The following is a 15,524-nucleotide window of genomic DNA, read 5'->3' on the forward strand; positions in this document are numbered from 1 at the left end:
GCTGAACACCTTCACCAGAGACATCTCTACTGATATTAAGGCTCTCAGCCTGATACGTAAAGAAGTGATTTAGAACAGTGGACAAATACATAGTTGGAAGAGAAAATGAAAATCATAATGAGGAACCTTTTTGGTAATCTTGTCAACTTCATCAATGTAAACAATGCCTTGCTGTGCAGCTGCCACATTATAATCTGCAGCCTGAAATAAATGTATGCAACTTTGATTCAGACTACAATTTGTTATGCTATGTTTGCTAATTTATGTTTATTTCGTTGAACAGACGTTAGATCCATGATTTGATGAAAGAAACACAGATATTTTTTTACGATTGATAAATCATGGAGTGAAAAACATATTTCAAAATTTAAAATGCAGGGAGCAGACAATTTGTTGTTAAGAACCATTTTAAAATGCAGGGTATAATGTTTCGGTGTCGGACACGCCTTCGATCAGAAGTGTCCGTGCTACAAAGCATTATACCCTTTAAACCCAGTTAATGTTCCACATATAAGTAGATCTGAAAGCTATTTGTCATGGGTATTAGATAAGGCTTAAACACATTAAAAAGCAAAGAATTAATACCAATTTAATTTTCCATAAAAATTTACATTTTTTTGTTCAAATAACAGCAAAAAGAACTCAGAGATTGGATACAGTATCATGGGTCTTGTTTGGGTTGTCTAATGAATCCCCACATTACATTACATTAGTCTGAAAAAATAACAGTTGTTACTCTTCAAAGTATTTACCGAGAGGAGCTTGTATAATATGGACTCCACATCTTCTCCGACATAACCAGCCTGCCAAAGGTGATGTCAGAGTTAGACCTTTAACACAAACATGCCAATGCAGCTTTAACATAACATAAACTAAGATGAAAATGACATATTAACATAAAAATACATACTGAGTAAGTGTCTTATAAATTCCAACCACCGAGAAAAGGAAACAAAAGAATTCCCCAAGGTACCTAAGTTGCTGTTTAGCTTGATAACAAAATGTTTCTGATATATATTTTCATTTAGCATTTTCATAAATACATGAGATTAGAAGATGGCAATGGCATCGATATGTGCATTTTTCTTCCTTTTTTGTTCGTTGAAAGTTACAACCTATGTGGAGCTTTACAAGTCATTTAACAGAAAGAAAAAAAAAAAACTGCAAACAAAAAATTGTATTTCCTCTTTCCATTCCAATTTTTTATTTTATGTATTTTTAACATATGCTAAATCAGAAAACAAGAATAAAGCCAGCCTTCTAACTTGCCTGAGTGAGTGTAGTTGCATCTGCAATAACAAAGGGAACATTTACAAACCGAGCCAAGGTTTTGGCAAGTAATGTCTTCCCTGTCCTTGAAACAACATCAAAGAAAAACAAGTTAAACTGGTTGCCAGGAGAAATGATGATGGAAAAAGCAGAAGTCCTAAACTTGATTGCCCGGCCCCAAAATTGACAAATTCACAGTAGAATGTAAAACCAATGCTCAGCATAAAATGCAACATACTAGTGCAACAAAACGAAACTAGGCCGCTGCTAGCCAACTGAGTGCATTAGAACAATTCGTAATTCAAAGAACATAAGCATCAACATTGACATCTTATAACACTTACAAATGGCAACACATCACCAAAAGTACGAACTCGAGAGGGGAGAAAGTAAAAACTAGTTTACCTGATCCTGTTGGCCCCATCAAAAGGATATTGCTTTTCTCAAGTTCAACTCTATCATCATCAACATCATCAGCTTTACCATCATTACTTGAATCTCCTGCAGGCCTAACACTCCAAATAGTAAGAACATGGAAAAGCAATATCTACTATCTAAATACAATTTTAGTGTTTAAGCAAAACAAAAAAAGACAATCACTTTACATTATCAACAAAAAGAAAAAGTGTGTGCATGTGCATGCTGAAGTAATATACCAACCACATAGACTTGGGTGAAGATTCATGAAAGATTCTCTTATAATGATTATAAACTGCCACAGAAAGCACCTAGAAATTCAATTAAGGCAACATTCATCAACCAAAGAGTTTAACAAAAACCTTCAACAATCACACAAAACCATTGAAAAAAAAAGTGACAAACCTTCTTGGCCCTCTCTTGTCCAATTACATATTTATCAAGGCCTTTACAAATCTCCTTAGGAGTAGGAAAACTACCTCCCAAATTGGAGCCACCCCAACACCCATCTTTGGAATTCGCCGAATCACCACCACCGGAGCTAGCACCACCAGCACCACCACCGCCAGAAACATCATAATTAGAATTTCCCGGGCGAACAACAATTCCACCACCAGACCAAACTTCAGGAGGATCCCCAAATGAAGAAACAAGAACCCTATAGGCGGTTGTATCATAGGGAAGATGGTTATTAGGGTTAGGATTGGGTGTAGTGGTAGTAGAATTACCGTTATGGGTTTGGGTGAAATCGCCGCGGAGAGAAAGGGGTTTGAAGGACGTGAAGTGATAAGGGGTGTTGATTAAGGGTGTGCGTGAAGGATAGTGAGAGTTACCAGCGTGTGTGTAGTTGAAAGCGAAGTATCTTAATTGGGACAAAGCAAGTGTTGCTTTTTCTTTGTAGTTTGAAGGTTTTGATCGAAACGCAGCAGCAGCAGCCATGGAACGAGGTTGATTTTGATTTTGATTTCTTTAGGGTGTAGGATTTAAGTGAGAAGTTGGGAATTTAAGACATTGATGCGTAGTTGTATTGTAAGAGAAAAGAGGGTGTGGAGTGAATCTATTAGTAATAGTTTTATCTGTGATGTTGTGTGGATGAATGGAAAGAAAGTAATCCTCGAATTTGTTTGTCTTATTCAAGCGAATCGAGTTTGTGTTGCGGGGATGGATGGAAATGGAACTCTTTTTTCAGGCTTTTATTTTACTTTATCTTTCCACGTTTGTTCATTTTACAGTGGTTCATGTCCAAACTGCAACGCCACGCCACAAACACCTCAATATCTTCTTCGCTTTTTTTTTTTGGTCAATTTCTTCGCTTTTATTCAACCGCTACCATCAAATCCTTAGACTGTTTTCTAATTATTTATTTCCACGAATTTATAATTGAAAATGTTACTTCATGTAATGTAATGTTTTAGTTTATAATATTTAGTGTATCATTTTTTTTCATTTGAATTTTTATTATTTTAACTAAAAATTATGAACATTATTTTTTAAAATTTACATAATTTTATACTTATTAATTAATTCAAATGTTAAGTTTACCAAAACTTCAAATTATTCATTATTAATTACTTTAAACGATATATCAACTTAATATTTTCTTACGATTTCATTAGCAGAGATTATCTATAAATTTTGTAGTCTAGATTGATTAATACTTATAATTTTAAAGTTCAAAATAATAAAAACCATTTTCTTGTTTTACTTTTGATCTATAGAAGTCAATGTGAATAACATAAATAAACGGAATAAAATTATCATATCTTTGCTCTTAATCAATTTAACAATGTTTAAAAACCTCGTTTGTATTGTTGATATATTAATTTTCTGCATCTCCAATTTGCTATAATTAAAAATTGAATTTTGAGATAAATGATTTAGGATAATTTTTGTTTTAGAATCACCCATTTGAATTATTATTTTTATTTAAATAAATGTTTTATGCATGAATTTAGTACTTTTTTTTTGTGATTTTTTGTCTGGGTGTAAAGCTTTTTTATTTTTTCATCTTAGTGTAGTGCTATTTGGTTTTATTGTTTACGTGTAGTATTTGTTTTAATTCTGATTGACATAGTTGTTTTATATATTACTCAATGACTTTGACGGCTTCAATATTTCAGATTTAAAGGTATATCGAACATTTGAATATTGTCATATTTATAGATATTTTGTCATTTTGTGTTATATTATTGTTTTAAGTTTTTAACTTGGGTGTTGTAAATTTATTCACAAATTTATTTTGATAAATATCGTTTTTTTAGTAAAAAAATAAAATTTAATATCTCTAAAGTAATAAAATTAATGAATTAACGATTAATATTATAATCACTAATTATTAATTATACATGTATATAATATTAATAATATATTTGATCATTAATGAGTAATATTTGCACTAGTTTTTGGTTTTGAGTTACTAAAAGTATTTCTAAACTTATTTCTATTAAAAAGAATAATAATCTAGTATAAACAGTGGTGGTTCTCTAGGCGTTTGAAACGGGCGACGACTTAGATCCAATTTTTTTGGGAACCAAATTTTTTTTTATAAAGTAATATTAATTAGTAAAAAAGATATTAAATAAAAAAACAAATTTATATAAAAAAATTTATACATATGATTAAAAAAATTGTTTGGCATTAAAATATTAAATACTTAGTTGATAAAATTATAAAAATATGTCGTAATCATCTTAAAACTTATTGAAATATGATAATTATGATGATTTTAATAATAGAATTCAACTTGAAGAATTAAGATTTATTTATAATTTTAACAACAGAATTAAAATTAAGATATATAATATTAAATTATTCACATTTAAGTTTTCTTTAATGTATGTGTTTCTTATATAATAATATTAACTATACATATTAATGTCGTAGATAAAAAATTTACTGAATTATAATCAAAGTAATTTTTTTAAAAAAATATTAACTATAATTGAAATATATATTTATGATTTTACAGCAAAAAAAAAATAGTATTTAAATAATTTCAAAGACAATTTTCTTTGGTTTGCGTATATCGCGAAAATTCTAACAACCGAGGCTGAATATAAACAATACTACAAAGGAGCAATAATAATAAGGATGATGATAGTCTATTAACTACTTGAAGAAAAAACCACCGAAAAGAGGAATGATCTATAAATCGCAAGAGTCTTACACTCCAAATATTCTATATACTCCAAGTAAATTGTCCTTTTTATACTTAATGTCGACAAAATTTTAAATTAGTTCATACTGTAAGTTTTTTTTTTTTTTTTTTTAATATTAATGAAAGCAGTGAAGACTTTTTCTTTTGGATTAGAATTCAGATGCTTAGATCTCACTAATACCTGTATTTTGTATTATAAAATTCACTACTATTTGTATTTTAAGTTTATATTCGAAATATTTTTTCTCTGTTTTATTTATCTCTCAATTGACCTCCATTATGACCATAATCCCATGGGTCCGAAGGATTAGGACCAAAAAAGATTTACCCTTTCGCTTATTTTGATAAATTAAACTCGTCAACTACTATCAAATCAATGCTCTATTCACTCAAACATTCTTTTGAAGATTTTCCCCCATTTAAAATGATTCAGATTTCTTTACTCTCCGCAGAAAGAGAAAGAAGGTTGTCCTCCAAAAACAGTAGATAATAAGAAAGGAAAATTTGACAACAACTAAGGTCAAATGAAATTATAGAACTACAAGCAGAAAAAATGCTTAACAAAGATCTACAACATTCACAGCCTTCAATCACACTCACTAGAGAAAGAGTATAACCAGCTAATCGATTTACAAGGAATCACGAAAATGGTTATCCTATCCTTTATATTTTGTCTTGAAGTGTCTTGTAGACTAATCTGATTTTCTTCACAACAAAACTTGAAGAAAAAAAGGAAGCCTTTAACTGTAGAAAGGACTCCAGCTACAAAAAACAACATGCTTCCTTTTTTTATCCAAAATTTACCTTCATGTTCTCCTTCCAGAGCCAGTCCTCAAAAAGGATATGAGCTATATGCTCAATGCCAAAAATAAGTTGTTAGCCACATGTTATGTTCTTCATAGCTTTGCCATCAGCCTTAATTTTATCATCTAGATACGTATCTGTCAGTAGTCTGAACCTGATAGTGCATTAGATTAAAGAAAATTTAGCAATGGTGAATTCTATCACAATTCAAGACTTACTGGAAAAGCTCTAGTCAAGCAATTAGCAATGGTAATAATGCACCATTATATCACAATCTGAAGCAATCTTACTGGAAAGGTTCCCTCAATTGAAAAATTATGTGATCAGATATTTGCATGCATAAGCTTGCAATTGGTTAATGTAATAAGCATGCATCATTAAGAAATTCAATTATTGATTAATCAATAGTCAATACCTCATGCAGAGTTTGGTAATAATTTAAAATATAACTATCACAAGACATAACTACCACAGAGAGAAAGGATTTTCAGTAGTCTCAATAATAAAATAAATTCCTAAAATATTAGTAGAAGACATTTAAACTGTTCTATAACACAGTCCAAAAACTTGGATAATGTTGAAACGTCAAATAAGTAAACAAACTATCAAACCACACTCAATGTTTTATAAACCACCTAGGGTTCGATTATCAAGAAAGATTACCTGAGTTGCATAAGATGAACTTGAAGCCAAAAACTTAAGAAAATCATTCTTCTTTTTATTGAAATTGAACTTTGCCATGTCCAACAACGCCCTTTCCCTTTTTAAATCGTCCAAAATCTTTTCCTTCTTCCATTGGACGTCTTTCATTTGCCTCTCAATTTCAATTTGGTCATCAATCCCCGCTACTCTTTCGGGTCTGGGGAATCTCACATCAACATCTTCCCTGCAGGCCCCAACAGTTTTTATTTTCAATTCACATTTATGATGATTGTAATCTTCTGAAAACAAGTTGCAACAAACAGAAATTTGATGTTCTAAAATGAAGCTTATATTTTTTTAAAGTATTTTTGAACATATTTGAAAAAAATAAAAATCGGTAACCACAATATCAATGAACCTACAAAATATTAATTTCACAAGTTTCAATGATTATTCATTGAGGTTCCATTTTGTAGAGCAACATATCAAGACTTACATAGTTCATATTGTACAAGTTGCTATACAAATTTTAGTAAAAGATTGAGATAACTGGCATTGTCAGATCATATTTTGAATAGCATTCTTCTGGCAAACTGCAGTTACTCTGGCAAAACTGCTTCATGAGAGATTAATGAAAAGATTTCTACAGGATACAATTACAAGAATGATTATTCTCAGATTCTCCCATTAATATATATCCTTCTTTCTTGTAAAAGTGGAAACATTTAAGTTATTTCCATTCACATGATAGCAATGTTTTAAGCCTGTCATAATTTTCAGAAGATACTAAAAATGAGATAATACATAGTTTATAAATAAATCTGCTGTTCATATTCTTACCTATTCCCCAAGGAAAATACACCACAACTCCTAACCATTCCTCCATCTAAAGAAAGAGCTCCATCACTTATGCAAGGAAGTGCTTGTATCATTTCAGCCCTTGTCTTATATACTTGTAGACGAGAAAAGAGATTATAAAACAGAGTTTCTCTGAGACCATAACCACTCGGCGTTACACAAAATAGGTTCCAGCTGTCTATATTAATCATATTCACAGCAAAGCCCATAAATCCAGCCGGACACTCCCCATTGGGCAATCTTGGGTTTAAAATGTCCAACTTCCGTTGTGAGTCATCAACCACAAATTTACCAGCATAAGGCCTAAAACAAAATAAGGAAAAACTTTTAAAACAATGATTTATTCACAGCCACAAATAAAAGACAAAAACCAGATTCTTATAGTCATGCCTTAGAGATTCAAGACATATCACTAGAAATCGACCATCCAAAGCCCTTCCAATTGTGGCACCTAGCCCATGAAGACCACAACTTTTATTTATGCATCCTTCTCTATCATACATTTCAAGAGCACTAACTCCTTCATAAGTTCTACAAACAATTGCCAGCATAGTGTCCACTCCTAGATACTCGGAGAAAAGTCTGCATTGCAAATTAGTAGAGTGAAACTACCTGCATGTATGCTTACATATTCATAGATATTAACAATGTCTTAAAAATAAATCATGTTTCCTCTTGCTTAAGGATAATGTGACAGAGACCAAAGAAACAAAGAAGCTATTACAAAGTTGAAATGGGTGCTTGATTTTGCAAACCAAAAAGAAAACGTCTATACAAAAAGTACCTGCTAAGATTGTCATCCTCAACTTTTCCCAGCATAGCAACAATACCTACAACATCCTTTGATAGTGTAAGAAGAGAAGCCTGCGCTCCATGACGAGTCTTCACCTGGCACAAAATACCAGCAGCAGTTTTTTCATGCTGCAATATTTGTTTATTTACCTCCTCCTCGGTTGTACTGTGGGAATCGTCGGCATTACCGGTCTTGGGCGTGCTTGAAGATTTTGATTTCCCAATAGTAACTATGAATAAGAAAGGGGAAAAAAACATAAAACACAACTACTTTTTGTTGATAGAGAACTACTCCATCATTTCATATAAAAAATTAAGAGTGGCAATTTGAAGTTTACTGCATCCTTAATCGTGAATAGTAGGCAGTAACCCTTCAGGTATGCAATTTTGAAGCATATTAACAATAACCCGTCTTAGAATTTGGGGTCGACATATTTCAACCTCCAAAGCTAACTCAAGAGGTAAGGATAAGTCTTGTAAGAATTGTCCATATCTCCTGTTGATGAGAGATCTCAACACCCCATAAACTTTATAATCAAAATATTTATGTTTGAACAAACAGATAAAACTTGTGTAACCTTCAAAATCAAGAAAGCTTAAACCATTGATTCAGTGGGATGCACTTTAAAGAACCGGATAGCAACACATTTCATGGTGAGTAGCTTCTTATCCACTTACCAAACAAAGAAGAAAAGTTACTTTAAAAAGTACAAACAATTTACCTTGCAAATGAAGACTAGAGTCGTCTAATTTGCTTTTTTCAATGTTCAGAAGATTCAGCCTGTCCTCATGCTGCTTAATTTTTATCCCTAGCGTATGTAGATCATCTTGTAGTTTCTACAAATATTATTTAGGTGTAAGTTAATATTGTACAAATCACCATCTCTCATTTGAAATCCTGAAACTTAAAAAAAAAAAAGTATGTCTATATATTATACACACACATGCAGCGAAACAGAAGCAACCTTTTCAGTTTATAAAAACAAAACAAAACATTAGAGCATCTCCAGTGCAAGTTAAGAATGTCAAATAGGTGGGCAATATCTTGCCACATAATATAAGAACACTTCACTCCAATGGGAGAAAGGTGAGAACAACTTTTGCAGCAAAAAAGGGAAAGTTGCAGACGAACAAGATAGACACAATGATATTAAGAAACTCTAATATACACAATGCAAGAACATGTTCTTTTGGGGGGTACCGTTCCTACATGTGGCACATAGCCACATACTCTAATATAAAAACTTATTAATATTATATTTAATAATCGCAAGAACATGAATCGGAGATGCTCTAAGCAACCTGGGAGTGTCGGATGATGTTTTCTGCTTTAATAAACTCTCCATTTTGCACATTGTCCTTCGTTTCCGTGCAGTTTTCATTCAAATCCACTGGCACCAATGCTGAGGACCCTTGGACAGACAGTGCCTTTGTATGAACCAAATGCTGCACAAGAAGAACTTATTCACACATAATAAATACAGATACTGCTACCACACACGGAAAAATAAATAATTACTAGCTACTATACTACTTCAGCAGGTAGATTTCCCAACAAGCCTGTCCACCCCCAAACAAATGAGCATCATTCAGTCTTCAATAAAAGAAGGATTTGGAAGTTTAAACACATAGATTCGTGTTATTGATGTGTGTCTAAATTTCTTATTCACTTTATTCATCGTTTCACCCTTTTTTTTTTAAATTTAATTGTTTCCATGAAAAGTATAATGATCACGAAAATCATGACAAATTTCAAATAAAGGTAAAAATGGGGAAAATTAACTTTCAGCAGTATAAGATCAGCAGGGGAAAGGGGTAAGTAACGGAAAAAAAAAACGCCATCAAATCATATAATATATATGCATTTTAGGTAGCATATATTTAACTAAAATATGATACTTGTTCCCGCAGTTCTAATGGCTTGTAAGCGTAATCAATATGACTCCAAACAAAATTATATCATAAAAGAACCCTCTCTCACATGCAACATCATATAGTAACTCCAATGCGAGTGGAAAAAAGATGTAGGTTATATCATTCTATGAAGGGAATTTAATTTTCTTGTTTTATTACCATACGCGAAGAACAGCTATATACCCTAATTTAAGTTACAACGGAGTAATTTAAAATTGCTAATTCCGAAACAAAATTCTCCGATTGAAAAATTAGTAAGCCATTTCAAAGCTTCGAAAATTGAAACGTAGATTTTGAACCGAAAGAGTTAATGAAAAGAATTTCACAGTAAATTACGAAGAGTTTCGACACTGAAGCAAGAAACGAGAAGAGAGAATAATGCAGAGAAAAAACTGACCTGGTTGTTGCTGCTATTGTTGGGTGGTTGAAACATGACTCAGTGAGTGAGAGCTACGAGTCTGTTGGAATGTGAAATTTTGGAAATGAATTGGGCCAAGTGAGTAAAAAGAAGAATATGAGCGCGTGTGTGTGTGACTCAATGAATGACTCGCCACTTTGGAATCTGAATCCCTCACATTCGCAAAGTACGCATTTGCTGCGGTCACAAATCCGTACCACTTGATCAGAATCATACGATTATTTTTTTAATTTGTAAATTCAAATACAAATCATTACGTAATATGATTAAGATCCAACGGTACATACTGTTTCAGTGCATGTATTTCCAACCGCAGGGAGTCTTAAACCCATGCGTTTTTTATCCAAAAATAACGATGACTTTGTACTTGAATTAACAAAAAAGCAAAACGCCGTTGCCGGGGATCGAACCCGGGTCACCCGCGTGACAGGCGGGAATACTTACCACTATACTACAACGACTCATTTATGACCTAAATCTTAGGTTTTACAATATATTACTTTGAATAACTTTCAATTTAATCTACTCTTGTATTTTAAGGGATAGTTTTGGTGTAACTTTTCTCTTTCTATTTATCATTTTATTCTTTTTATTTAAGTGACTAACATAATATTTTAAATATACTTCTATATAAAAGAAAATAAATTTTTATATAACATTTTTTCTTTTAATTTCACCTAGCATTTGAACATTTTTATGTTTAATTTTAGTTTCTCCTACCAGTTTAAATTTTTTATTTTTAAAATAATTGTATGAAATTTTATAACTATTATTATTTTACTGAGAAAAACAAATAGCCAGACATATGGGCGTCTATCTGCACATTTAATTTTTATTTTATTTGTGCTATGAAATTCTAAACCTAGGCACTTCCCAAGCTCGTCTAAGATGGTTGTACTGATTATTTTTTTTAATTAAGTTAAAATTTTAGTTTATTTTATAATTATAGTAGTTGTTTTTGTAAATTCTTTTTATATATTATTCTATCAGGGTTTATTTATAATAGATATTTAAGTTATAATTTAGTTAACAAAAATTAATGTTTTGGTCCATAATATGGCTCAAATAAATCAATTTTTATTAATTAAATTATAAAACTCTTATAGAAAAGACTTATAGTAGTAGTATTTTTAAAAAAATTATTAAATAGATCACTCTATATCTTTAAGAAGTTCCGCTACTTACTATACAAACATCATACACAAACAAACATGGACAAAGTATTGAAAATAATAGAGAGATTTCTTTAAAAGATTTTAGAGTAAGACACAGTATTTATCTTTAATGCATGTGATTTTTATTATTCATCTATTATAAAACAATTGTATAATTATTTAATTAATATTCAACAAGTTTGCAAGAAAGATGTATTTGGCTTACTAACAACCACAATCATATAAGAACTTTCATTTGAATGAAGGTATCGATTATCTCATACCAAGAGGGACATATATAATACATTAATCTATATATAGGTAAACAGTTTTTTATTTACAGTTTAACATCATATTCATATAAAACACTGTTTTGTCAAAAGTTTCTATTGCATATAAAGTTCATTTGTTGATTAAAAAGATTGAATTAAATAGTTAAGTGATAAAAAGAGAGGAAATTCAATCTACCTCCAACATAATAAACTAGCAATTTTGTTTTTAATATATGCTTAAGATACAATGGAAAAAATGTTTAGAATAATGTCTAAATAATTTTTTTTAAAGAAAAAAAATTCATCAACAAAACACTTCTATTCTGTGCGTGGTGGTTTGGCAAACTTTTCTGAATTCTAAAAGTGGTCAATAGTGGGACCATGGTCAATTGATTGAATATCCAAAAACAATGGACAGTGTAGCCTATAGGGTACATGGCGTGCGAGCAAGGGTACATTCAAGCTCGTGAGTCGTCACCTACTTGTGAGTCTCATGAACAAACAACTCGGCAAAAATAGGCTTATTTTTCTTTTGAAAAACATAAAGGTTTATTTTTCTTTGCCCATTTTTTATATTTAATTTGTTTTGATGTTTTAATTTTTTTTTGTCCACAAGCAAAATGATAAATGTCATTTGAAACTCGCAAATTCAGATTAATAATACTTGTATTGATTAATTGAGTTAACTTTTACGAGCAAGTGAGATATTTTTATATTATTATTTTTATAATAATTGTAAAGGTTTTTTCAGTTTTTATATAATGCATAAAAAAATAGTGTTGTCTCATGCATAATTTTTTTTCACTATTAAATTAATAAATTCAATTATATCTTTTTGATTTTATAGTGAAATTTATTGATAAAAAAAAATATTAATATATAATTCAATTATCATGTTCGGTCAAGTTTAATATATTAATATAATATATATAATATATAATTAAATTTGAAAATTTTATTTTGATGGGCATTTTACATTCAAGGCTTGTGAATAAAAGAAACAAAAATCAATGGTTGGTTGCCTTACACAAGTGTTAGCTAGTACTTGTATAATTATAGTTGCTTTTGTTGAAATTTTTATCCTTAATTTTTTCAAATAAAACTTAAAAAATGTAAATATATTTTTCAAGGGTCAATTAGAAGTTTTATGTTAGATAAAAAGTTTGATATTAAATAATATATCAATAATATATCTTGTATATTTAATATTTTAAGGTTTTGAGTTTATATATATATATATATATATATATATATATATATATTTAATCTAATTGAGTAGTTGTTTTTGTCAAATATGATGATTCATGAACCTCTAGTAACTTAAATTTTATTGGAATAACTATATTTGATATTTTATTTTACTCTAGTAGATTCTAAATTCATCCTTATAAAATGTGAAAGTAGCCAAATTTTGTATAATCTTTAGGAGATTTGATTTTACAAAAATCCAAAATTAATAAAATAAAAAATTAATATTATAATATCAACTATTAATATATTTATCAACAATTGATATTATTCTTTTTTTTATTATCTAAAATGAGCTGCTTTAATTTAATTAGGGGTTAAATTGAAAGTAAATAGGGAGTTTTTATTATTTGTTTTAGAATAGAGTTATTTGTGAGTCCATTATTTAAATATAACTTTTATATTGTAAAGTACATGCATTATATTATAAAAAAGAAAAAGTATATGGATTCTATTTTGTAGCAGCGATGGTAGTTAGTAGTTATTAGTAATCTCTGTGACTTTAATATGCACACACACACACACACGCTCTGTCACACTATCCCCACCATCCTCTCACTCTCTCTGCATCTTCCATCACAATTCTGTTTTCAGAACTTCCCAAACATTATTGTCCCATGAATCTAAAACATGCCATACACAATACATAAAGGACCACTACCAACAACATTCATCTTCTTTCACAACTCATCTCTCTCAATTTCTTACATAAACATTCTCTTCTTAACATAATAAGCTGTACGTCCAAATACAGGAGTTTTTTATTCAATTCAACAAAATACAACCCTACCAAAATTCTCGCTTCAGACCTGCAAACTAAAATTCATTTGTCATTTATTATTATTATTATTATTATTATTATTATTATTATTATTATTATTATTATTATTATTATTATTATTATTATTATTATTATTATTATTATTATTATTATTATTTTTATAAAAAATGTCATGTATATTATGTCTCGTGTATTATTGAGAATTATTGGGCCCACTCTCTGCTAACATGTTGTCTGAATTTTTTATGCATGTGATGTGATGATTGTGGTGGCTGTTAGAAGCAGAATTTTTCATCTCAGATGGGAAAGAAAGGAAGCAGTTGGTTCTCATCGGTCAAGAAAGTTTTCAAGTCTTCTTCTAAGGACTCGCCATTGCCGGAGAACAAGGTCATTCATTCCCCTGTTCTATGTTACCTTTTTCTTTCTTTCTTTAAAAATAAATATATTATATCAGAATAATCAATGTCATTTTTTGTTTTCATTCAGCAAAACTGGTTTACTTAATTAGGATTTTTCCTTTTGATCGATGTTTCAAAAACATAATAAACAAATGCTCATTATTTTCTCCCTTTGATTTTTCTTTCCTTTGAGTTATATATTAATTCACTAAATATTCATTTGAGAGTTAATATATTCTATAAAAGTGTGAGTTTAATTCTCCTTGTCAATGTAACTATTTCATAATAAGTGTTCTTTTAGTATTTTTTTCAACATTCTCCAAGTCTTGAGTTCTATTTTTATTTTTTACTTAGATGAACTGGCAAACCAGTTCACTTAAAGGTTATAAAAAGAAAAGTTAAAATTTCTTTTGGAACATTGAATTATTTTATGTCTTCACTCATTTATTATACATTACATCATCCAAAATGAAATATAAATAAAAATAGTAATTGAAAAATTATTTTTTAATTACTATTTTTGTTTATATTTTATTTCGGATGATGCAAGTAATATTTTGTTTACATCCAAGTGATTTTAATAGAAATGTCTATTGAAATTCATTTCTGGCTGGCATTTTTTTTAATAAAAAAGGCTGTCTTTTTTTTCTTTTGTATCAAATAAATATTTTCTTATCATAGTAAATACCAAACTGGTTCTCTTTGATAGTTATAGTTCTACACATTCAATAGTTAATCATCAATTCACTGAGATGCTATCATGCTAGAGTATTGAATTAGTGAAGAGTCATGCATGACATTTAATTTGTTCAATCCCCAAGAAACCAAAAGAAAGCAGAAATTACTACTTATTTGTAGCATAAGTAATGCTATTATCGCAGTTTACCTTTCACATTAAAGGATAATATCACCTCCACATAACTACAGGAAGTGAACTTTTTAGTTGTAATTGCTGTCTTTTATGGAACCACATATAGGATGAGCTACTTTGTCTTTAGGACCAACAACCCAAAACAGTATGTAATTATATGTGTGCATGGTCCCCTATCATGTGAACATAACATGTATCACATAATTTTGTTAGTATTTGTTTGTGTCACATACTTATCATACAACCTAACCTATCACATCATCCACATTGATTCTCATGTGTTTCCCATGTTAGATCTCCATCATATATTAAACAAATTCATCTTGGTTAATTGCTTTATTAGCACTATTCTATAATTTTTCCAAATCATTGTTTTAATGATGAGATAGACATCTTTGAATAAATAACTAATTAAACACTTATCTTTAGCTATTTCTATAAAAATAGATAAAAGTTAAACTACTTTCATATTATTATAAGCTTTTTATTTGTCTTAAACCTCGGATTGATAATTTGTAATTTGATCGGA

At 29.9% G+C, this 15,524-nt stretch overlaps 3 protein-coding genes and 1 non-coding gene across 10 annotated transcripts in view; 1 reads left to right on the plus strand and 3 right to left on the minus strand.

The window, feature by feature from the left end:
* Positions 1 to 2,770, minus strand: part of LOC101510819 (CLP protease regulatory subunit CLPX1, mitochondrial) — a 5,830-nt gene extending 3,060 nt beyond the window's left edge. Inside the window, exons 1-7 of one of the 2 annotated variants that reach the window (XM_073368918.1) lie at positions 2,092 to 2,770; positions 1,930 to 1,997; positions 1,675 to 1,778; positions 1,270 to 1,349; positions 753 to 803; positions 127 to 201; positions 1 to 49 (exon numbers count right to left, since the gene is read on the minus strand). In XM_073368918.1, coding sequence (XP_073225019.1) covers positions 1 to 49; positions 127 to 201; positions 753 to 803; positions 1,270 to 1,349; positions 1,675 to 1,778; positions 1,930 to 1,997; positions 2,092 to 2,625 — 961 coding nt within the window. In that variant the 5' untranslated portion in view covers positions 2,626 to 2,770. The remainder of the gene's footprint in view (positions 50 to 126; positions 202 to 752; positions 804 to 1,269; positions 1,350 to 1,674; positions 1,779 to 1,929; positions 1,998 to 2,091) is intronic. The other variant, XM_073368919.1, reaches the window with a different exon arrangement.
* A 2,588-nt stretch (positions 2,771 to 5,358) lies between these two features.
* On the minus strand, positions 5,359 to 10,408 carry LOC101511352 (protein DEFECTIVE IN MERISTEM SILENCING 3). Its single transcript, XM_004502596.4, has 8 exons — positions 10,251 to 10,408; positions 9,242 to 9,385; positions 8,662 to 8,776; positions 7,932 to 8,169; positions 7,538 to 7,729; positions 7,130 to 7,450; positions 6,311 to 6,533; positions 5,359 to 5,801 (listed from the first exon to the last, which is right to left on the minus strand). The coding sequence occupies exons 1-8, from the start codon at positions 10,284 to 10,286 to the stop codon at positions 5,769 to 5,771; spliced, it is 1,302 nt and encodes a 433-aa protein (XP_004502653.1). The 5' UTR covers positions 10,287 to 10,408; the 3' UTR covers positions 5,359 to 5,768.
* Positions 10,409 to 10,660: 252 nt separating this feature from the next.
* Positions 10,661 to 10,732, minus strand: TRNAD-GUC (transfer RNA aspartic acid (anticodon GUC)). The gene has a single exon. It is a non-coding gene; the product is annotated as a tRNA-Asp (tRNA).
* Positions 10,733 to 13,417: 2,685 nt separating this feature from the next.
* LOC101511681 (protein IQ-DOMAIN 21) overlaps positions 13,418 to 15,524 on the plus strand; it is a 5,092-nt gene continuing 2,985 nt past the window's right edge. Inside the window, exons 1-2 of one of the 6 annotated variants that reach the window (XM_073368363.1) lie at positions 13,418 to 13,683; positions 14,006 to 14,113. In XM_073368363.1, the coding sequence (XP_073224464.1) occupies positions 14,027 to 14,113 (87 nt within the window). In that variant the 5' untranslated portion in view covers positions 13,418 to 13,683; positions 14,006 to 14,026. Of the gene's footprint in view, positions 14,114 to 15,524 lie in introns of all 6 variants that reach the window. The other 5 variants (XM_073368364.1, XM_004502597.4, XM_004502598.4 and 2 more) reach the window with 5 other exon arrangements.

The sequence above is a fragment of the Cicer arietinum genome, chromosome 5, assembly GCF_000331145.2.
Source record: "Cicer arietinum cultivar CDC Frontier isolate Library 1 chromosome 5, Cicar.CDCFrontier_v2.0, whole genome shotgun sequence".
Lineage (NCBI taxonomy): Eukaryota > Viridiplantae > Streptophyta > Magnoliopsida > Fabales > Fabaceae > Cicer > Cicer arietinum.

Excerpts from the sequence above, each read along its gene's own strand:
- LOC101511352 (XM_004502596.4), bottom strand. The coding sequence starts at position 10,286 with ATGTTTCAACCACCCAACAATAGCAGCAACAACCAG. Across the intron at positions 9,386-10,250 it reads ACAATAGCAGCAACAACCAG|CATTTGGTTCATACAAAGGC; the intron begins GTCAGTTTTTTC and ends CTTCTTGTGCAG. Across the intron at positions 8,170-8,661 it reads CTCTAGTCTTCATTTGCAAG|TTACTATTGGGAAATCAAAA; the intron begins GTAAATTGTTTG and ends TCTTATTCATAG.